This window comes from Corvus brachyrhynchos, unplaced genomic scaffold (genome assembly GCF_000691975.1).
Source record: "Corvus brachyrhynchos isolate BGI_N302 unplaced genomic scaffold, ASM69197v1 scaffold285, whole genome shotgun sequence".
In the NCBI taxonomy this organism is placed as follows: Eukaryota; Metazoa; Chordata; class Aves; order Passeriformes; family Corvidae; genus Corvus; species Corvus brachyrhynchos.
Window position 1 is genome coordinate 674124 of NW_008238323.1, and position 24165 is coordinate 698288.

General features: G+C 42.5%; 1 protein-coding gene across 12 annotated transcripts in view; it reads left to right on the forward strand.

Moving 5' to 3' along the window:
- The window catches only part of DYM (dymeclin), a 224476-nt gene that overhangs the window by 147833 nt on the left and 52478 nt on the right, over positions 1-24165 (forward strand). For all 12 annotated transcript variants that reach the window (XM_017734321.1, XM_017734324.1, XM_017734328.1 and 9 more), the window contains 2 exons: positions 9202-9384; positions 19302-19415. In XM_017734321.1, the coding sequence (XP_017589810.1) occupies positions 9202-9384; positions 19302-19415 (297 nt within the window). The remainder of the gene's footprint in view (positions 1-9201; positions 9385-19301; positions 19416-24165) is intronic.

The following is a 24165-nucleotide window of genomic DNA, read 5'->3' on the forward strand; positions in this document are numbered from 1 at the left end:
GGAGGCCCTGGGCGAGGGGACGACCCCCCTGCCGTGGCAGGGGGAGTGGAACGAGGTGGTCTCTGAGGTCCTTTCCAACCCAAACCATCCTGTGATGGTTATCATTCATGGTAAGTATCAAGGTTTCAGTTCCTGCAGCACCAATTGCTGTATAACTTCTCCAAAGAGTTTTGCTGGTGACATTTTGCAGCTAAGCTGAATGTGTAGGGCTGGAATCATAAATTTTTCACTTGAGGAATGTCTTTAAAGTCCTTGGGCTCTCCTCAAGGTAGATTGGTTCTGTTAATTAAAGCCTGTATCATGGTGATCTATTTACCTTTGTATGGTGGAGTTGGGGTTGCATATGGGACTTGTCCTTTCCTGTTCTACCAGTCAAACTAAACAAAATCTTCCCATACCTCTAGGGAGTACTGCTTAGTTTCAAGGATAAATGGAGAAATCTTCATTTCCTTTCAACAGCAAGAAAACCTCATTAGTATTTCAAGCATAGTATGACAAAATACAGATTCACAGTTTCAATTTTCTTAGTAGGAATGTTGTCATCTTCCTAGTAGCAGTTGCTTCCCAGGTTTTGTGGAATCTTAGACGATGACTGGGTTCAGTTTTACTAAATACTGTTTGCATTTTGTTGTCACTGTTGCATGTGGTTTGGAAATACTGTCTGGGGAGTGCTTGAGTTCCCAGCTGGTGACTGTCAGGTATTTTGGGCTTTGTGGTGGATCCTCTTATGCTGGAGCTTCTTGGTGGGCTTAGACCGGCCTCTGAAGCTTGACCTCTGAAGCTTGAGTAGATGTCTTCCAGAATAATTTACTTTTTTTAAGCTAGTTGGGGTGAAAATCAGTTTATTTGATTTGATTCATGGGGAGGCTTGGACCAGCCTGGTCTAGTGGAAGGCATCCCTGCCAATGGGCCTTCCAAACCAAACCATTTGGGGATTCTGGGATTCTGGGAATTGTAAAATCCTCAGTAAACAGGTAAAATAGATGCAGGGCTATGAGAGTGAAACATCACCAAGAATCAGTAAAGCACTGAGGGAATCTGGGCCATTTTATAATAATTTTTGATTGATGCTGGAGCCTGACTTTGAGGGAGGTGGAGGATAAGTTAAAGTATTTCAAAGTGAAGTGGTTTAGGATTGGAATTTCAAAGACAGGAAGAGCATGGATGGAAGAAGAGATGAAGGTGAAGGAGTGACCCGGAGATGAGCTGTGGATTAGCTGTAGGTCAGCTGGATAATAAACATGGTGTGGTGAAGTCATGTAAGAAGTACCAGTGAAGCATCTGCACCTTCTCTGGGATATATTTGTGTGGCTTGGTATTTCCTGGGCCAGTGCAAGTCAGGCAAACAGGGTTTTGGAGCATCAAAGCGGTTGGGCTTGCTGCCTTGGCAGGTGTCCTGTGGTGTGTTTTCCCTTGGAGCAGACTGCTCCTGGGACGTGGCACACACCACAGCATTTCCTCCAGTGTAGCACTGTCGTGGGCTGTGGTGGCTGTTGGCATCGGGATACAGGCTGCAAACGCCGTGTTCCTCGTGGGAAATGTGTTCCTGCATGGGCTGTCTCGGCATGGCTGAAGACCTGCACTCTCAGCTTGCCAGTTATTTGGGAAGGCAGAGGAAGAGTGTCAGGAGGGACAGTTTATTTAGCAAAGTGTCTGGCAACAAACTTTGCTCTGGTGTGACAGCTCTGCTTTCATTTCTAAGCAGTGACCAGAGATGCCAGGGTTAATTCTTGAGGTTATACTCACTATAGGCCCTGCATTTTTTCATGTAATACCTACTTTACCAAAAGTTGTCCAAGTTTGACATAGAACAGCCAAAGAGTATTGCCAGTAAAAGAGATGAAGATAAGATTCTGGTTACCAAAGGCTTGGCTTTGAAGTTGCTTTGCTCACTGAGGGTAAGAACAGCTTTCTTGTGCGCTTCCTTCATTCCCCTCCGTTCTTCCACTCCTTTGGCAGAGCGAGTTTATTTTGTTGAAGGTTTTATTTTCTGCTGAAAGTGCAGGAAATTCAGACAGCTCTCTTGGAATCTCCCCAAAGCTAATACAAACAAGATACATATGCTTCTCTTAAACTAACTAAAAATAAAGTAAATTATTTGAAATATTTAACTATAGATATTCCTCTATAAAGACAAAAGGGAAATTTACATCATTATAATTGTCGATGCTGATAAATTATGTTATCAAGGTGAAATTCACTGGAGCATCTATTGTCTATTCCTCTCAAAAGATTGAGGAGTACCACCCTGAAATCTGGAATAGCTGTGTTACTGACAGAAGAAGTAACTACTGAATGTCTAAAACCATAATTTATTGAAGTATTCTTTAGCATGTACAAAGCCAGATAAAAAAAAAAAGTGATGTAAAATGGACTGAAATTGTCTGTTCAGCTATACTTTTTGTGGCTGCAGCTTATGGATCTGGAACAGTTCACCAAATTTTTCTTGCTGGTTTCTCTCTGGCAAAAAAAATGGCAGAACTTGTCCGTTTGGGGTTAATTTGGCGTTCTTAGTCCTTTTGATATTTGTTAATTGTGCAGGGTACGTATCCTTTTTTTTCCATTGCTGACAAAATTGCCTTTATAGTCATAGCTGCGTCATGAAGGAAATAGTTGTTTATGACTATTATTTTTTATGATTTATGTTCGCAAATTGTTGAATCTCACTGAAAATATTACAGATGAAGAGCTATAGTGAGTCATCATGGACAGGGGCTCAGAAAGGAGAACAGCCATAATTACGGTTGCGTATGCAACCTCCACCCTCACCTTTTCTCTATTCTTACATCCAAATGAGGCCTTCAGCCTCTGCTCTGAATATGATGGGTGGTCTCACAGCAACACAGACATGGTGCAGCACCCCCTGATATTCCAGTTCCTAAAGGGGCTCCAGGAGAGCTGCAGAGGGACTGGGGACAAGGCATGGAGGGCCAGGACCCAGGGAATGGCTTCCCAGTGCCAGAGGGCAGGGCTGGATGGGATCTTGGGAAGGAATTGCTGTCTGTGAGGGTGGGCAGGCCCTGGCCCAGGGTGCCCAGAGCAGCTGTGGCGGCCCTGGATCCCTGGCAGTGTCCAAGGCCAGGCTGTACAGAGCTCTGAGCAACCTGGGATAGGAGAAAGTGTCCCTGCCCATGGCAGGGGGTGGAACAAGATGGGCTTTAAGGTCCCTTCCCACCCAAACCATCCTGGGATTCTCTGAGTTTCAAAGAGGGGCAAAGGGAGCACATGTCCTTAAGGGGTCACTCGCAACTAACAGGGAGAGTGGTGAGTTGGAGATGGTTTTCCTTCTGTGAATTGTGGAGTTAGTGGGAAGGAAACTATTACAGCATGTCCAGCTGTTTTAAGTAGCTGCTTCACAGCTTCTGCACACTGTGTGCGCTCCTGGCTCCACTGGAGAGGGACCAGCAGTGTCGGTCAAAGTGAGCTAAAGCCACCAAGGTTTGACACAAAGCAACTTGCACTTTTGAAAACTCAAATGTCAAAGCATTTTATTCCTGACAGCAAGTTCCCACTCCCTAAAAGCCATTCATTGTCATAAGCAGTTAAGTTCAGAATTGTGGTTGGACATGTTCTTTTTTTCAGCCTGCATTTCCATCAAGTATTTCTTCTGCAATTATGTTTGACATTTCCACTTTATTTTGCAGGTTTCTTTGAATTAAGACTTCAGCACAGTGTGCCTTTTCCTTTTATTTTCTTTTACCCTATTTACATTGTGCAGTTGTAGCATACTACCTCACCAATCCCTGCTCAGGTTTCGCTTTTTTTAGGCAGACAAGCTTCTTCCTGCTTATTGTGCTGACTGTATAATTAGCAGTTATTTAGCTGAAAGTATAATTTGGCTGGAAAATTGCTGTGATGTGAATGCACAGTGAGAAATGCAGCTTTTTTTAGTACACATCAGTGACCTGGGTGTCTGTACCCATTGTCATACGACGCATAACACCATTCATATGGATCTTGCCACAAAGGAAAAGTTGCTCTGTTAGATCTCCAATTTGTAAAAAAGTTGGAAAGTAGACCTCTTTAGGCGTACAGTTATTCGTTACTTTGCGTTTAGGTTTACTGTACACCCAGATAAAAGGGGGGAAAACCAAATTATTACACTTAAGTAAATTCCAGCTTGCAATAAAGAAATATATAATCATATCTGTAATACATAGTCTGAAGTATGTAATTGTCGTGTGGACATGATATGAGACTGAAGTTTGTTCAGTGGTGCTTCTTAGAATCATGGAATGGGATCTCTGAATGTTTGGGTTGGAAGGGACCTTAAGGCTCATCTTGTTCTACCCTCTGCTGTGGGCAGGGACATTTTCCACTATTCCAGGTGGCTCCAAGCCCATCCAGCCTGGCCTTGGACACTTCCAGGGATCCAGGGGCAGCCACAGCTTCTCTGGGCACCCTATCCCAGCTGTAGCTGAGTGTGCAGCATATCTTCCTGGGTTAATGATCAAAAATGCAAAAAATCATTAAGAAATCTGTCACCATCTGTGCTGTACAATACCCTGGGTACCACTGTGAAAAAGGACAGTGCTTGACTTCCAGCCTGGACCCAGGACCTGAGGGTCAAAAGATGGGCTGGGCTAGTCAAGGGGCTAATTTCATCATGGAAGAGAGACTCATGTCCACCTTTGCTTATTGATGCCATTTCATAGCATCACAAGTCACCAAAATTCTGATTTTTCAACTAGCTATTATTTTCCATGTAAACTAACTTTGAAGGAAATAAAGCAGAAAGCTGAATAATTTTGTCTCTGTTTATAATAGACAGTACAAACCACGAGGGATGGTTATGCAACCTTAAACTGAATTACACAAGGACATGCCTCCCTTTATCTACTCAGAACTGGTAACATTTAGAGGCTGGAGATTTGCATTCATTCATAATAGAACTTTTAAAATCATTTTTTTATCTTCACAATAATTAAAATAAATTCAACGTCAAATTGAATTAAAAGGATGAACACTCAGAATGTTCCATTGTGGGAACCAGAAGATGGGGACCATAAATTAAACAGGTTTTTGGTGACACTGAGTTTTTGCATCCTCTGCTGACAGTGATTTGTTTTTTGATGGGTAAATACACTGTAAGGAACTGAACTGTAAGCAAATGCCTGGGGGTTTGTGGTTAGGCTGCTTGACTTCTCTTGATATTTAAAAGCCATATACTTTTCAAGTGGTTTTACACATCAGGATGTAAGCATTGAATTCTGTGAAAGTCTTTGCCCAGGTGGATACCACGCTAATTATTAATTGTATTGCAATAAGGAAAGCAACAATATTCCAGGATGGTCAGATCCAGGAACATCCAGCTCTGCCCATCGTTTGCCTTGGCTTTGAACTTTTGTGTGTTCCTTGATAGTGTTTATCAAACTCAAATTGTTTTTCCCCAGATAATGTTCTCATTCATCGTGTTTTCCCCCGCATCCTCTTAGCTTATTTCCATTCTCTTTTCTCTGGCATGATTACTTGTTTTTACCTTTTAACAAAAGACTACCCAGACATGTACCTGGCTCTCTTTTGGCTGTTGCTGCCTTGTTTATTCCTTGTGCATCTAGAACATGACCAAACATCTCTGGGTTTGCCTTAAAAGTTAGAATCTTTGCAAAAAAGCACGACATTTAATTTCTCTCCTGAGAAGTAACATGAGGTGACTACCTAGAATTACCCACAGTAACATGAGTGCTGTGCCTACATTCCAATCCCCTTTGCAGGCATGATTTCAGTCTCACAGAGTTGGTACCAAGCTTTTAGCTTCCACCTTTCTTTTTAATGATGGTTGTAATTATTTCCATGACAATAAACTAAAAAAATAGGTGGGGGAGGACTGGTACATATCAGTGTTGGCAGAGGCATTATTTGAGCCGTGTTTTGTAAAGGAATACTGTAATAATTTTGTATGTGAGTGCCACACTGAATTTGTCAATTGTAAGCAACAGGAAACTTTTAACTCCTCTCATTTAAGTGTACTGTTCATTAGATTGAAATGTATCTGCATTTCACAAATCAATATCTGACTTTTCTTTTCATATAACAGCTAATCCAGTAAAAAAAAAATGGTCTTGCAAAGCTGCTGAGGATGATGGGTTAGTCCTTGCTTGGCCACACACATTCAGTGTTTCAGCTGTGTTCAGCTGCTCTGAAAGTAATACACAGGGTGATAAACTGCAACAACAAAATGTTTTTGTTAATTTATTTATACCTGTCTTGATGCCATGTCTGGATGAAGAGGGGCCATAGCTTGATACTGATTATACAGAGCAACAAAACCACATGGCATTTTATCAGCATTACTCCACTGTCTTGTCCAAATGCTGTCCTTGGATTTGTGCTTGTTTTTTCCTTTGTTTTGAAAACTTTTAAACCCTTAGAAATGATTCAATCTCTAATTATAGGAGCAGACAGTTTTCCTGATAATGTATGTGCAGTACAGGGATTCAGTGCCACTTCTCTGTCTTTTATGGAGATCATTCTTCTTAAAAATTCTTTTCTGTGTAGTCAGTTGTGAGTAAAAATCTTCACTGTATCTCCTACTTTTCTTCATGGAGGTCCCAGATTCTTCACCTGGAATGTGGTAGCTGAAATACAGACAGTTGATTCTGTCCATCAGCTCTCAAAAATGTTAAATTTAATTACTGTGCAATAACCTCTGAACCTTTTCATTGTTTGAAGCTGAGCACAGCAGTGTCTCCAACCTGTTGGAAGATGGTTAACAATACTTTCTGTTTCAATTAGCTGATGCATGGGGTTTAAGGTGAACACCTTTTATTAAAAAATATTTAGTTTTTGAAAAGTAGTTGTGTGGTTTGTTACCTTTCTGCTAACTGAATAGATCTCACTTGATCTGAATCATAATATTTCTGTGAAAGTCATGTAGTCTGTGTTTTAGGATAGTGTCTTGGTCACCAGCTCATGCTGTTGCATTGGGGAAAGAATTGTTCCAGTGCTCTCAGAGCTTTTCAAAATACACCATAATACATCATATTCTGAAGTAAATCTGAGTTGATAGGCAAGCACCACTCCGCAGGTGAGTTAGACAGGTCTAATTTTTCTTCAGATTTTTTCTTCAGATCCCAGCTGAAGTAGTTATTTCTATTTTTGTCTAATATTTTCCATTGCATACCCTTCACAACACCTAGCTGGGATGCTGTTTCATAGCACAATAACTAGATAACTACAGGCAGAGGAACCACCTGTGTTTTGAAAGTAAAGATTATTTCTGTCATAGAAGAATGTGATCCCACTGACAGTAATCAGCTTTGTAGGGGTTTCTGCTATCATTGTTAGCTACTACAATGCTAATTTCGGTGGCAAAGTCATTAAAGAATAGGAGATACATTCAGAAGAAAATCTGTGTCCTCCACATCAAGTATCATTGCTAAAGAAGGAGTTTTACTGGAATGCATGCACCAGATATACCTCTTCAAACAAGAGTTCCCAAAGATTTCCACTTAAATCTCCCTTGTACATGTAGAAGGTAAGTGTTGGGGATAACCAGACTGAAGTGTGGGAATAAGGATGGGATCTCACTTCTCCATGGTCCTCAGTGTCACAAAAGAAATGGAGGAGCAGGTTAGGGGAATGGTGCTGCCTTCTGCAGGGCCACATCTAGGAGGGAGACTGGGGACAAGGCATGGAGGGACAGGACACAGGGAATGGCTTCCCAGTGCCAGAGGGCAGGGCTGGATGGGATATTGGGCAGGAATTGCTGTCTGTGAGGGTGGGCAGGCCCTGGCCCAGGGTGCCCAGAGCAGCTGTGGCTGCCCCTGGATCCCTGGCAGTGTCCAAGGCCAGGTTGGACAGGGCTTGGAGCAATGTGGGACAGTGGAAGGTGTCCCTGCCCATGGCAGGGAGTGGCACTGGATGAGCTTTAAGGTTCCCTCCAACCCAAACCATTCTGGGATTCTGTGATCTACACTTTTAGGAAGAAATGCGCCTTTCTTTGCACTGAAAGCAGCAAAAGCAAAGTGGTAGCGAAGAATTTTGCTCTTTATGAGTCTAAACAGGAGAATGAAAGTTCCTGTGTTCTCTTCTGCCTCAGTGAGAGCATGCATCTGCCACATGACAGTTCCTACAGTGCTACTTAATAGTAGAAAATAACTGTGCACTGATTGAATGACAGCCCACCAAAACACTGTTGTAACTACTGCCTTGTTATGAAGAATTTAAATGCCTTGTGATAACTCAGAAAATGAACTTGGTGGGCAGTCAGCAAGAGGAAATGTCGGTATTTTCATTGTTCATACCCAGCAGAAAAACTCAGGCTGGTATGGTGTGGTTCACATTCTTGCCAGACCTGTAAAGTCTCACAGTCTAGTTTTTGATGTGATGGAGAGAACCTCATGATACAAACAAGGAAGAATTGCCCTTTTTTACCTATTCCAAGGTAGGACAGACAGCTTTCCAGTCTGAATAACCATATTGGAGATATCCTGATGTGGAGCTCAAGGAGGGAAATCCAGACAGCTGGCAGGAGTTCGCATGCCAGCTTGTTCAGCTTAGGAAGTTTGAGTTTCAGAATCATCAGGAGTGATTTGTCAAATGCGCTGACAAAATGAAAAGCTCTACAAGTTTATCGTAGTGTGAAGGCTTAGTGCGCTGTAAAAGGAGATTCCTTTTTTCATTTATTACAAGTGTTCTTCAATGCCAAGAAAATAATTTAAAAAAATAGTCAAAGAGAAAAAGTCTGATAGCAGTGGCAGATGTTCAAGGTGCAATGGTGTTTGATCCAGTCAGTTGTCCTTCTCCTGCCTTTGCTTTTCTCTTTCACCCACTGCTTTTTATTTCTCTCATATTTTTTCTCTCTATTCACTATCCCTCCTTCCTGCATAGGGGCTCAACAGAAAACGTAATAAATTGATTATATGCTGACGTGCTTTTACTTAGAATGGGAAAGGTTGAAAAGACTGTGTTCACTTAACCTTTAGTGAATTTGGCTGATTACAATATGGTAATGCTTTATGTCATGGCTCCTGTTGGGAGAATCAAACTGTGAGGCTGAGTACTAGTAGGATGCATTTCAATTAAAATTTTGGTGATTACTGGAGAAAACAAATTTCTTTCCAGACACATGGATTTGCTCACCATCGAGACATTAACCAGCTAATAGCTTTATTAGTAATAATTACCTGTACACTGCCATTATTACTCAATATTTTACAGTGGAAAAGGACACACTGACCTTTTACTCCTTTCTTAAAGGCGCAAGACCTGAACGTGATCGAGGAAGTGATCCGAATGATGCTGGAGATCATCAACTCCTGCCTGACCAACTCCCTCCATCACAACCCCAACCTGGTGTATGCGCTGCTCTACAAGCGGGATCTGTTCGAGCAGTTTCGCACTCACCCCTCCTTCCAGGACATCATGCAAAATATAGACCTGGTGAGTGATACGTGACTTCAAGGATGGTTACACGTCATTTTGTGATCTCTTTTTACTCTTGAGAGGTGGGAAATATTCATCACCTCTTATCAGTTTGTTTTAAAATGTTGAATTTTTCTTTTCTGTTTTCTGGGCCTGCACTGTGATGACTTCTGGGCAACATAGAAACACAGAGTGCTTTGGGTTGGAAGGGACCTCAAAGATCATTTAGTTCCAACCCTCTAATTTCTTTAACATCCCTTTCCCACATCTTTAACTCAGGACCATCAGAGGGATTTTGAGATGCCTCTGGTAAGAGGTTCCCAAGCTGTGACACCTCTTTCACCCTCCAAAGGGAGGACAGTGTCAGCTTCTCTTGACTGCTCCGTGTTAGAAACCTGCCTTTCAGGGGAGCAAAAGCTAATTTGCATCATCAAACAGTCCTTTTTCTTTTCTCTTATTCCTACCACCAGCCTATTAACGATTACACGGAATTACTTTTAAATAACTAAGGAGCAGGCATTCAGCTGCCTTATTCCCTAGCTGTATCTGGATGTGTGTTGTTTTCACTTGCCAGGTGTTCTCTTCATAGCAACCTTCTGGTTGTGTAAGGAAACATTTTAGAAGAAAACAGAAGAAAATAGCTGTGGATGAGAAGCTGTTACCAGTGTGACTCTCCGCAGAGTATGACTTTGGGAAACAGTTGTTACTTATTTCTGCATCTGATTGTAGTTTTAATGTTCATATGGAGAGCCTGAGCTTCTGCTAGAAAAATCTGAAGCATTACAAATGTTTCTCTGTCTTATAGTCAATATTTGCAGAGCTGAGCAATGCTTGAAGCCACACTATGATCACTGGATGCAAAATACTGGAAGGGAGGGCTGAGCAGGGTGCTGAGTCTCTGGATGCAGTGAATAACACATTAATGTGTCTAATAATCTTCCGAATTTCTGTTTTGATTTGCTTTTAATTACAGAAGATTGACAGATACCTGATTGCCCATAAAGGAAAGTAATTTTAAATGTGGAACTGAAATCCTGCTCTGTACCTATTCCTTCCTCTTCTGTTCTCACTTCACAGTTTCTGGTCATGCAAGAGTTTGGGGAGTGGAGGACTTGAAGCTCAAAACTCTCCAAACTTTCAGCAGCTGCAGACTACAGGCAGCATGATACTGTCTGCATGATTAGAACAATATGTCTTCAGGTTGTGTAAAGAGGATATGGTGCACTGAAGATAACAGTTGTCTACATTCCTGACTGAGATAGGGACCTTCCCTGGTTACTTGCCCACATCCAGGATAGCTGGTGGTGGCCAGATCCTTCTGCTTGCAGCCCTGTGCCTCCCACAGACAGCAGCACGTCCTTTCCTTTGTAACACTTAAATGTAGGTTTTCCTCAACAATTTAAACAATTCCTCCCCAAAACTATTTAATATTGGGTTACAGCATAATGCCAGTTACATTCAGAAACTATTTAAAGCTTTCCAAGGGAGCACGTTGAATTTTTAAATAGCTCCTTTGTTAGAGAAGCAAGGATGTCAAAAAAAGAATTTTTTTAATTTTTTTTTTTAAATGTACCTGTCACCATCTGGCAAGTGGTAAGAGCTGTCAGGCTTGTAGATCTGAATAAAAGATGAGATTCATCTGACTCCTTGTCTACCCTGTCACGTCCTGCACTTCATACACAGTTTTGGCAGCACCATACAGAACCAGTCTTTGTCTTGTGTGCTGCAGCCAGAATGTTCTAACTGGTCTTGCTGTCCCTTGAAACAGTGGCAAATCATGTTAGTTTTACTGCACACATTGCAGGGAGCTTGTCTGGGAACTATGTGGGCAAGATCTGAGAAGAAACAAAATGAGTTTCTGTCTCCAAGAACTTACCAGGATTTTCTCTGCAGTGGTGGAGCTGGGAGCTCTGTCCTCACAGCTGTATGGGACACTGTGGATGTCTGGAATGTAGCTGTGCTCTAAAAGGAGTCAGAGAAAAAAACCCTAAAGGTCTGGCTCAATAAATTTCTAAACTGTATGTTGCTGGAAGCTGGGAGGATATACCTTTGGGAAGATCTCCCTGTTCTTGACTTGCTCTTACATTCTTACTTTAACATCCATCCCGGCCTGCTTTCAGACAGAATAGTGAGCTGGCCAGGTTTTTCGTGTGACCAAGGCTAGTTATTCAGAAGAGGACGGAGCCACCAATTTCCTGTGTGTTGGAGAGCTATTTTGGGTTTCAAGCTGTTGTGATCAATGGAATTTTGTGGCCCAAATTGTGTAAACTGTAGATGGAAATGGTAAATGTTGCAACTTTTGGTAATGGAAGAGTGGTCATGAAAAACTACTTTTCTGAAGCTCCCCATGTCTGCAGGGGCTCTGCTACATCCTGACTCCCTCTCTTGGTACTTTGTCTGGTCATAAACAGCAGAGTAGGTTTGGATTATCTGCACCCATGCTACAGTGGAACCAGAAGTGTAATTTTTGACAATGGCATTTAGTGACAGGACAAGGGGCAGTGGTTTCCCATTGCCAGAGGGCAGGGATAGATGGGATATTGGGAAGGAGTTCCTGGCTGTGAGAGTGGTAAGGCCCTGGCACAGGGTGCCCAGAGCAGCTGTGGCTGCCCCATCCTTAGAAGTGTTCCAGGCCAGGTTGGATGGGGCTTGGAGCAACTTGGGATAGTGGAAGGTGCATTGGGATTGGACTAGATGGTCTTTAAAGGTCCCTTCCAACCCAAACCATTCTGGGATTCTGCCATTCAAATCATCAGATAGCTCTAGAGATTCACGTGAGCAGGGGGTGCCTGTTATGCACTTTGTCACTCTGACATCCCCCTGCTCCAGCAAATTCTGCCCCCAATTGATGAAAGATTCTCCGACTGTAAACTGCAGTCCAGATTTGTATTTCATAGAGAAATACTAAGAGACAGTGTGATAATGGTTCATACTACAGAAATCACACCAAAACACAGAGCATGTAAAATCTGTAATGAGTTTTGGGCACCAGAACAGTTGCCAGTTTGCCTTGTCAAGAATGTATAAAATAGATACGACATATAAAGACTTAAATGCTTATTATTTTTACTCTGTTGCACATAATGTACTCATCAGCCAAAAGGAAGCATGGAAGAGGTGAAAAGGCTAAAAATTTGATGAAGAATTAATTGGAGAATGTACTGGGGATGTAATAATGAGTGGTTGACAGTGCAAATAGAAAAAGGTATCTGCTGCAATTCTGTGTGTATGCAAGCAAAGAATAACCCAGAGGTGTTCTCTAAGCCTACTCACACTGGTGACATCTTAGTTGGATTACTCTGGGTTTAGAATCTCAGAATCATTTAGTTGAAAAAGACTTTCAAGACCATGGAGTCCAGCCATTACCCCAGCACTGCCAAGACCATCACTAACCCAAGTCCCCAGTAAATGTCTTTTAAATCCCTCCAGGGATGGGAACTCCACCACTGCCCTGGGCAGCTGTACAGCCTTTCCATGAAGGAATTTTCCCCAGTATCCAAACTGACCCTCCCCTGGCCCAGCCTGAGGCCGTTCCCTCTCCTCCTGTCCCTGTTCCCTGCGAGCAGAGCCCGACCCCCCCGGCTCCCCCCTCCTGTCAGGGACTTGTGCAGAGCCACAAGGTCCCCCCTGAGCCTCCTTTGCTCCAGGCTGAGCCCCCCACATCCCTCATGGGACACCCAGATCCTCATCCCCACACCCAGCATCACACTCAGCCCTAGACGCCCTCCAGCCCCTCCATGTTTCTCTTGTCCGGAGGGGCCCAGAGCTGTCCCCAGCACTGGAGGTGCCTCAGCAGTGCCAGCACAGGGGACGGGCCCTGCCCTGGGGCTGTGGCCACACCCTGGCTGGGACAGCCCAGGGGCCATTGCCCATCTGGGCACCCCTCGGCTCATGCTCAGCTGGCACCATGAAAGAAATTCCAGGTAGGAATAAGAGCTGAAGGTGCTGATTTGCCAAAGGAAGGCTGAAGTGATGTGGTATTTTTCAAATAAAATGCTGCAGTGAAGGGAAATGGAATAATCTCTTTCACATACTTGTGGGTTTGCAGGTCATAAGGGAGGACTTTTCCAAGGTTAGTAATAATGAAGCACTGTGATAGGTTTTCAGGCACTTCAGCATTGGAGACCTTTGGATAGCAGACGTTTGGAATCATGGCACTGGGGCAGAGGACAGACCAGCATAGGTCTATAGGCACAGGTAGATGTGGGGATGCCTCTGCAGCCCCACCAGAGCTCAGACCAGACTAGGAATTGCCCAGGCTACCTTCAGTACAGACCTGGCCAGTAACTCTGGGCTGTTCCTCAGGATTTGGACCATTCAGATTACTCTGGAGATAGTACATAATCTCTGTGTGCTTCATCATTGAGGCAAAAACAGGTGAATGTGTAAGAATCATCAGTGTATTGAACACTTTTTGTTGAAAACTATTTATTTGCCTCTGTGTTTTTATAAATCATCTAAAAATCACAATTGCCAGCTGATTTGGAACATATGGGAACCATTAATGCTGTGCAGAAGAAACTGGAATCAAAATACCTTCTGTTTCCCATTACTTGACTTTTCATTTTAGAAAGCCATTTTAGCAGGAGATAGTGCATCTTGTTTAGCTAAAATGGGATATTCTTCTGGATGGTGAACAGAGAGGAATGCTATGGTTCTTCTTCTGGCCTTGTGCAGAAGTATTTCAGCTGGGAGCTGTCTATATGCCTCCACTTCAGAGGTGGTCTATAATTTGTTCAGCCACCTCAGATATGTCAGGAATTTGGTGGAGAATCTTCGCTTATCATTCCTAAAGATGTATTTGGTTCATGGCCACAGTGAGAACTCCTTGGCTTTCACTGCTCATATTTCCTACGAGCGAACGACTGATACCAGGTGGTGGAACAGGCCTAACTAGGAGCTGCTAGAATTTTGTTTGCAAAGTAGTCTAATAGACATCAGGAGGTCATCAGGGAGCAATGGCTTAGTGATGCAAAGGACTCGATTGATGCAGTTTCCTACAAGGAGTTTAATTCTCCAGAGACATTTCCCTGCTAGATCTTAAAATCAATCAAGTTGTCTTTGCTCTGGCATATAGCAACCCCTATTGTAAGACCTGCAGGACTTAAGAACTAAGTTTTTATGGCTTTCCTTAAAATGCCCTTAAAAAAACCTTGATCCTGCTGATTACCAAAGCCTGGCTAAATCTAAGGATTTGGGGGTTTTGGTGGGTTTGGGTTGGGGTTTTTTTTTGTTGTTGTTTGTTTGCTTTGGGGGATCTTTTAGCCTGTTTTTTTCTCCTCACTCCTACACCCTAGGAGTGGAGAGCAGAATACCTGGAAAAGCTCATGTGTCCTTGAACATGCTCCTCACTTCAAAGCAATTCTGAAAAATACAGTACTTGAAGTCTGCTGATTACCCTCTTGATTTTCTATTGAATCACCCAAAGCTGTTTCACCCCTTTTTAAATCAGTATGGTTGGCTTTGACTCCTGTTTGCTCCAGTATGACTACTGGATACCAAATGTAGCTGTGATTTATGTTTCCCTATGGAAGCTACTTAGTTGAAGTGCTAATCTTGTGGTACTTTACAACTAGAGGTTTGTTTTCTTGTTTTCTTCTCCATTTGCTGTGCCATCAGTACACCATATTACTCTCCCAGTGGTGAACGTGGCTGGAAATAAAATGCTCAAAGTGTTTCTTTCAATCATTTTTCAAGGGAAACAAAATTGACAAATACAGGTTCACGACATATTCATTTTGTGCCAAGTGATTTTTTTCTTCTGTCTTGCAGAGCTGACCTTTGCAGTTGCAGGCAGAGGAGGCAGCAACGTGTTGTACTGTTATTTTTAGCTGGAGGAGAAGGAGAGGAGCTGTCATGTTCCTTAGGCAGCAGCACTGCCTGGGCTGCCGCAGGCCTCACGGCACTTCAGCATCTGCTGACAGAATCCAAGTGGAGGAAACATCTTGCCCTTGATAGCTTTGCTGTTGGCATGCTGTAAAGGGAAATACTTTGTTACTTCAGCCTTGCAGCCCAATTGAAAACAATAGTTGGGTGAAATAACAGACTCTCTGGTTGTTCCCTCACAATCTTAATCTCCAAAACCTAAAATATTGCCTTTAAATGAAAAATGTTTCTAAATCATTCTAATCTTGTAGTACTTTTAATCTCTGGCAATACCTTGTAAGTTTACTGTTTAGAAAACAAAAGAAAGTGTAAGTTTCTCACGGAAAATTGATCTCTAGGAAGAAATTCTTCACTGTGGGAGTGGTGAGGCCCTGGCACAGGTTGTCCAGAGCAGCTGTGGCTGCCCCATCCGTGGAAGTGTCCCAGGTCAGGTTGGATGGCGCTTGGAGCAGCCTGGGACAGTGGAAGGTGTCCCTGCTCACGGCAGAGAGCTGGCACTGGATGACCTTTAACCTTCCCAACCAAACCATTCCATGAGTCTATGATTAAAGGCAGTTTTGGAAATCACTATAGAAAAGAGTTTTTGTTTAGAAATTTCAGTGGTGTTTTAATACAAACCTTGGCAATGCCTGAGCTGGAGGTGGCCAAGCCAGGTCCCCTGTGCCAGTCATACCACACGTCTGGGTACCTTGCACAGCCAGGATTAGACTCAGCACAGGGCAAGGCTCTCCATACACTGTTTTATCTGGACAGGGATCAGATATTCCTGATGAGGGGTTGTCTAATCCTGGATTAGACATGCCTTTTAATCTCTGTTAATATGGAAGCCAGACTGGAGAGAGAGCTCTTTAGAGTGGGTTATGTTCCTTCATGGAGAAGCCTTTCAGTGCTCAGCATGACTAGGAAAAAAATAATTCACAGCAACTTGTGGAGTTTCTTCTTACTCTTCTTCTTAAGCAGTCTTTGCAGTTGTTTTCTATTTCCTTAGACCAGCTGCCCAAATAATTAGTGAGAAAATTAATTTTCAGAGTATCAGGAAGACACCATCTCTCAGCCTTGTTTATTTGCCCTAAGATCTGGGGGTTTTCTATTCGTCCAGTCATATGCTCAGTTGGTTTTAAAACATGTACTAAAACCTGAAACTCATTTAATACTATTCACCCAGTTTATTTTTTCTGGTTCATTTTACTTTCCATTGGACAAGGAGTTGAAATCTGTTAATTTTAATTTTTATTTTAAATTCAGCTCTGTTATTTAAGTGTAGAAGATAATTAAAGCTCTTTCAAAGGAAAAGGCTACTCTTCCTTAATATGATGCTGAGCTGTTATATTTTTGTGTTTGACTAGATTAGTAGGAAAAGTGTTAGACTCTCTGCTACAGAGGTTGGAGCTTGCCATGAGGGAATGTAATACTGGATGCTTTTTGGTTTTATTCATGATCTGGAGCTAACAAGCAAATGCCTTTTTTAGGATGTCCTGTATATAATTAATCTTCTTTTATTTTTTCTTTTTGCTTTTCTGTTTTCTTACTTTGTTGGGGTACATGTTGGGTACCTGACTGTCTCGTTGGGCTATTGTGCTCTCAAGATCCAAAAGAGAAGTTCTCCATTTCTATATTGTTTGAAGGCAAATAACACCAAGAGATAAGTACCATTATTAAAGTAGATATTTTTAATTTTAGTCATCAACTACATATCAAAAATAGCCATTCAGAGTTCTCTAAAATGCTGACATAGCCTGAAAATACTGGAAGCCTGTCTTACTTTTGTTCTTTTGAAATATAACCCAAAGAAGATTAGTACCTTTGCCACAAAAACATAAGTCTTTTAAAAACATGTTAAGATTGAAGGGTTTGACTTCCCAAGATAGGAAACATCAGAATTCAGGGAGTATTTGTGAGCTTCATTCAGTTTTTTTACACATTTGCATTATGATAGTATTTTATCCTTTTGATTAAAAGCTAAATATTAAGTTTTGCTTTTGTTGTGGTTTAGCAGAACTTGAGCTAACAAGGCAGTGCCACTGGGATGGATTCTTTGCAGGAGCCTGCCCTGGGCGAGGATGGGTTTCACCAGTGATTATTGACAACAGAGGAGTGTTGAAATGCAGGAAGATGTTTTTTTTCTTTCAAAGTTTGCGGGCAACTTGCTCGTTCCTCTGTGAGCTGTGTATCCTTCACCAGCAATTTGTCCCAAACTCTGTGCCAAAACCATGTCAGCCTCACTCTGAGGTCCTCACGCTCTTTGCACAAGCTGTTTCTTGCTGTTTTACTCTGTTATTTCTGGTCCCTCTCTCCAGCTCCTTTGCTTATGAACTCAGCACATTTTCCTACTCCTATTTTTTTTGAGGATCAGAGATCACAGTGCTCCACCAGGCCCTTATCTCTAAGAATGTAAAAGCCTACCTGCAGCATCTGCCAGAGGCAGTGAAATTCTCCCTTTCTGCTCAAGTATGGACATAATCATAGGGACAGCATGGAAGATTAAACCTGAATTTTCTCTTGACTGATTTCCATACTTCTGTTGTTAGAAACAAAACAAAACTAGAAAAAACCAAAACAAATAAACCAAACACGAAAATCCCATAACAACCCCAAAAAGCAACTTTTAGCAACTTTAGTCTGCCTGCATCTCATTCACTTGGTGCAAGAATTTCTAGAGATCCCAGCAAGTCTTTCAGCTTGAAACAAGGGCTGGGCTTTCAGCAGGGGGAGTCACAAACAGGAACAACAAATTTGAATCTCACAGTAATCAAGCCATCAGCTGTCTTTGTTTTATGAACAGCAGCTGAGCTGGGAGGCATAATTAGGGTAATGGTTTCTGGCTCCAGCTGTGTCTCGCTACAGAACAAAGAGAGCTCAGCAGAGATTCTGTAGTATAATACACTTTTCCCCCCTTCTACTTGGGAGAATTAACGAAGATTACTTGATGGACTGGGACTGTGATTCAGATACAAGTGAACATCAGTATTTTTCCACAGAGAGTGTGTCCAAAGCTCACAGGATTTTGCAGAAGCTACTATCACCATTGTGCTTGCCTCCAGCCTAGGGGTAGCCAGGTTCTACCAAGTGCCTCTTGTGGTACTTCCAGAGAACTCTAAGTAGGTGTTGAAATTTTTCCCCAGACCCTTTTTGTGTTGTTCTGAGTCCTGGATCCCCTGTGTGACTGAGGAGCTTCCCTGGGATAAGGGATGGGCTTTGCAAAGTGTGTTCTTTTGGATGAAAGGAGCTATAGAAATCGAGGTTTTCTGATGTCCCACATGGAGAACTGCCGGTGGGATGTCTGGTGTAACCTACTGAGCTTGGAGAGGGATAAAAGTTAAAGCCTGACCTAGCTGAGTTCTAGCTAACAAGGACCAGCTGGGTCACAGAAAAGGGGGTGGGGAGGGGAATATGGGGAAAATCATCTTGGATTCACTAGGGGGATGTTTGGAAGATGAGAAGAAATGTGCAGGTCCTTGGGCCTAGCATGCAGGATGTAGAAGGTATGTGCTTGGGGTGGATAATCTGGGTAGAAGAGGAGCTTTGTGGGCTTTCTTCTCACCATCCACTTGCTGTGGCTTTGAGTGCTGCACAACCCCCAGGAAATGATGTAGTCTCTCATACTGAGATACTTAATAGTTGTCTTAAAGCCTTTTGTCCAGAAGTCAGTGAAACTATAGTGATTTTACTTTAATGCTTCACAATCAAGGTAAATTTCTAGCTCAAATTATAGAAAGACTGGAAGAACTCAAAAGCCTGATGGGCAGAACTGACAGAGAGAAATATAGGCATATGTCAGTGCACAGTACTTGAAAATGTAAATTTATTAATTCAGCTCTGTGTGTTAAATTGTAAAATTATCTGTCTGTTAAAAATGACTGCAGGAGGATGCTGAGAGTAGCGCTAACTTGACATTAAAAAAGTCTCCCTGGCTGTGACACAGGCAATAACGTGATTATTCATAAAGAAGTGGAGATACAGCAGTGCCAAAAAAGAAGATGACAGCTTTGTGTATAAATTGATCCAAAGATCTCTTCTATTTATTTATGTGCTGTGATGTTTCATTCCAGGTGATCAGCTTTTTCAGCTCCCGATTAGAGCAAGCTGGAGCTGAACTGTCAGTGGAACGAGTTCTGGAAATCATCAAGCAAGGGGCTGTTGCTTTGCCCAAAGACAGGCTAAGAGTAAGTGCTCAAGATCTCATCACTTAAAGTGTACTGTTCCAATCAATTACACATATATATGCCCTTTATATCTGTTACATTAAAAAATCATCTCTCCTATCAGTAGTGACTGATAAGTGATTATACTGTCGATTGCCATATGTGTATGTTTTCATTTAAATTCCTAATTTTTGCTAAGTGTTTGGGTGAGTTTTTGTGATTAGTTAATAAATTGAAGCGTGTGGAGGAATTAAAATTTTGCTGAAGCTAAGGTTTTCTTCATCATATCCTGAAGATGCAGGCTTCTCTCTCCATCTGTTGTTTAGTTATGCTGTAACCAAACACTGATAATTCTCTCTTTTGATTAATTTCTTGTTCTGTTTCTAGTGCTCTGCACCTCTGTCTGGGTCTATATTAAATGCTATAAAGATAAATTTTGCAGGCTTTAGTTGAGAATTACCCAACCTAGTGAAAATCAGTTCAGAACCTGTAGGTCTAGTCAACATGATGATGAGCTTTATCTATAATCCTGAGCAGTCCCCTCCATTCGTTTCTGAGAATGTCTCAAATCTCTTGAGGGATTTACCAACTTGACAGGTTTTGTGAGGCTAAAATCCATTAATGGTTGTGTGATGTTTAAATACTGCAATAAAGAAATCTGTGTAAGTGGGTAAGTAAGCAAATGGGAGCTGTGTGTGTTTTTTAAACACGATGAATCTTGTTTCTCTGTTATGCCAAGTGTATTTTAAATACTGTCTGTTTTCTGAAGAACTATTTTTGTTCCTACTCTGTGATAAGAGAGTGAGAGCACCATTTCTTTTGTGGTAACTTTAGTAAAATATCCTCTGATAAGGCACACTGAGTCTATACGGCCTCTGGCGACAGCTGGTAATTTATTTATACGCTGGTAATTTTAAAACACCCAGTGGGAATTTTCTAGCTGGCTGCATATACTAATGTCTTTCCTGCAGTTCCCTGTGTCCCTGAGATGGCACATCTTCAGTCACTCAGACTGGATTACTTTGGGAGAGGCTGGTCTAGAGTCCGAGTCCTGAGCCGCAGTACAGGAATAGCCTGAGTAACACCAGCGGAGGTGTTGGATCCAAATCCAGCCCTTCAGGTTGTCCTTTCTAGTGGTGGTGCTGTGAATACAGAGGAACACTGAAACTTTGGCTGTTTCTATGACAACTATGTGCAGATAATTAAAAGCTCTTATATTGAGGCTACAGTGATTCCTTCTTGACACAGAGCCATCACCAAATAAATTAACTGCTTAAAAAAAACCTGACATGTAAGGCCACAATTTACAGAAATGCTGTTTCTGGAGTGAAATCCCATCAAGTTTAAATTTTCTGCATTAATGATGTACACTATTCAAAATTATATAGTTACATTGCCACTTGAAGCAACAAAACAGTAGTTTTTGGTGTGTGCCAAGTTCTGTAAGTCCTCACCAAATGGTTGAGTGCTTCCAGTTTTAAGGGTGCTTAGTGTTTCTTGGAGTACTTCCCTTTCCTCTGGAGCACTTGAGTTTCAGGACAGACTTACAAAGTGAATACAGACAGCTTGGCACATAAGTCTTCTATACTGCCCACTTACACCTACTGGGTTTTTTCTTTTTTTTCTTTTTTTTTTTTCTTTTTTTTTGGTTCCTTTTTTTTCTTTTTTTTTTTTTTTTCCTTTTTTAATACTTTTGCTGATTAGCAGTTTGGCCAGAGCAAAAGTGTGTGTGTGTGTATATAGATATATATGGATAAATATATGTACTGTCATGAATTTGTACGTGCAAATAACATCCTTCCTTTGCACAGATAGTGACAAGGAGCATCACACGTTTCCCTCCTGTAGAAATGGCCTTGTGAGTCTTCGTGCCCTCTGTCCTTGTGCCTCTCTCCTGGAGTCTCCTAGTTCCTCAGGTCTTCCCACTTCAGTCTCTGAGGTTTTCAGGGGAAGCTATTCTAAAGCTCGACAAACTCATATTAAGATCGGACTGAAGATATAGTTACACAATAACTCTGGCAACTCTGAGACATTTCAGCAGCTAAATAAAGGAGAAAGCTTTAATCCTTATGTCTTTAATGACACTCTCTGGGCAAGTCTGGATGGGTGGGAGCAGCCCTACCCACACTGGCTTTGATGGCACCTTTCAGGGAGTTGTGCAGAGCCACAAGGTCCCCCCTGAGCCTCCTTTGCTCCAGCCTCAGCCCCTTTCCAGCTCCCTCAGCCGCTCCTGGGGCTCCAGCCCCTTCCCAGCTCCGTTCCCTGCCCTGGACACGCTCCAGCCCCTCCATGTCTCTCTTGTTGTGAGGGGACCAAAACTGTCCCCAGGACAGGGGTCAGATTGTGCCCAGCCAGCTTGGACAGTGTCTGCAGAAATGGTGAATCTGTTGGATCTGTGTTGACACAACCTACACGTAACTCCAGTGTGCAAAGCTGTGGAGTTCAATCCCAAGAATATATATACATCAGCTTTGCAGTTAATTGTTAGCTAATTTTCAAGCCATTCCTGCCTTTTGTGCCACAGCATACTGAAGTACTGTAAAGTACAGGAGACCCTGCAGAGATATTATTCCTGCCTCCTAGAAATAACCATCTTCAGCTGAAGCACTCTGGGGGAGGCGGTTGAAACACGGATATGATTTGGAAAATGAGGGCTGAGGCAGAGCTTTTACTCACTCACTTCCCTGCAGCTCAGACAATGTTGGTTTTTCTCTGGTGTGTAAGTACCTAATGTATGCACGGTTTTTTTCAACTGAATGTTTTCAAGTTGCTTATCTTGGCCTTTGTCAAAGAAGTGAGCATTCAAGAGGCGCTACATGTATTCAGGTCCTGAGTCTGTTGCTTAGCCCATAGTTCAAACATGAATCAACATCAACTAAAAATAACAGCACTTAAAGCCACGATCTTCATCTGCATAATGGAGCTTATAAGTTTGGGAGCACACCCTGGTGCTCCTGCTTCCTTCCACAGTGGGAAGCAGCACGAGATGCAAAGTGAGCATGTGTAGTAACAGTAGGTCATGGATAAATATATATATATGTGTGTGTGTGTGTCTGTGTCTGTGTTAGGAAAGATATCCTGCATTTTCTTAGCAAATAATTATTGGGAAATGGGAGATCTAACTCAGATTTTCCTTCCAGTCCTGGAGCAGTCTGACTGGAGACAAACAATATAATTAGCGTTATTTTAAGCATATGCTTTTAGCTGTGTACTGTGTAAGGCCAAGAAAGTCCAAGCTGAGCAATTAGCCTTTTAGAAGACTTCTGCACAAACAGAGAGATAAAGGGCAGGTGCTGAAATCAAGAGCTGGTTATTTCTCCCTCAGTCTGTGGGAGGAGATAAATGAAGTTAATATGCCCGGAATGGAGGCAGAAGCCATGGCGTGGAGATAGAGCTGTCTCCTTCGCAGATGAGCAGCCCACAATCCAGGCTCCCTGCTATATTGCAGAAGCTTATTAAAGGCAATTTAGAGATCATAGTGATAGGTGAAAATTGGCCTCATTCTTTCTTTTTCTTTATTTTTTTTTAAAGTTCTCAGTCTGCCTTTCTTCCCTTTGGTGAACTATCTGTACTTTCAGGATTAGGAGAGTGAGAGAAGCAGTACCGTGTCTGGAGCCTGTGACTTATCTCAGGATTTCAAGGGGAGTTAGCCAGCAGATAACCACGCTTCTGCAATAAGTGGGAAAACTTGTTTCAAATGCCAGCTAGTGACTGGAAGCTGACATTAGGTTTCATGGAATGATCACTCTTGGGAGGCCACGTTTAATGCTTTATAAAAGAAAAGTTCCCATTACCTAAGCCACTTAAGATGGAGATTTGTTTTTCATGAGCATTTTCTGAGCTGCTTGTGTTTTTCTCCTACTCGTTTTCTCCCCATGTCAATGAGTATTTTGTCATCAGTGTGCACTCGGTCAGATGTTCTTTGTGTGCTATGCAGACGTGCCATTATGCCTTCAGCTCTCACCTTTTTGGTATGGTACAAAATTTAATATTTATTGAAGTGCATTTGAGTTCGATGGGCATTAAAATTTCACAGAATATGTAAAAGGAGCAGAGGTAAAAGCCTTCAGTCTCTTGACAGAACAAGTTTCACTTTAGGTGTTAAAAGCACTTCTCATAGGTTCCCCCTCCTATTAACGATATACATCCAACTCCATCAGCTTCCATTTGTTTCACTGGAAAAAGCTGCTAATCACTGAGGCACCAGGGCACAGGGGAGGAGTAAATTGTCATCATGGTCATGACAGATACTGCCTGGGAGGTGGACCAGAGTAGCTTTGTATCCCTGGCACATCACCCTGGGGTAGAAGCACCAGCACCAGAGTTTCAGCTACAAAAAATGTTATGATATTAACATGATTGTTGACTGCAGTGGCAGTGAATTCAACACCAGATGTCAGGCACAGGTGCTTTGTTAGAATCACAGAATCATTTAGGTTGGAAAAGTCATCCAAGATCACCAAGTCCCACCATTCCCCAGCCCTTCCCAGGCCACCACTGACCCATTGTCCCCAAGTGCCACGTCCATGTGGCTTTTAAATTCCTCCAGGGGTGGGGACTCCACCACTGCCCTTTGGCAACCTATGCCAGGAATTGACAGACCTTTATGTAAAGAAATTTTCCCTAATGTCCAAACTGACCCTCCCCTGGCCCAGCCTGAGGCCGTTCCCTCTCCTCCTGTCCCTGTTCCCTGCGAGCAGAGCCCGACCCCCCCGGCTGCCCCCTCCTGTCAGGGACTTGTGCAGAGCCACAAGGTCCCCCCTGAGCCTCC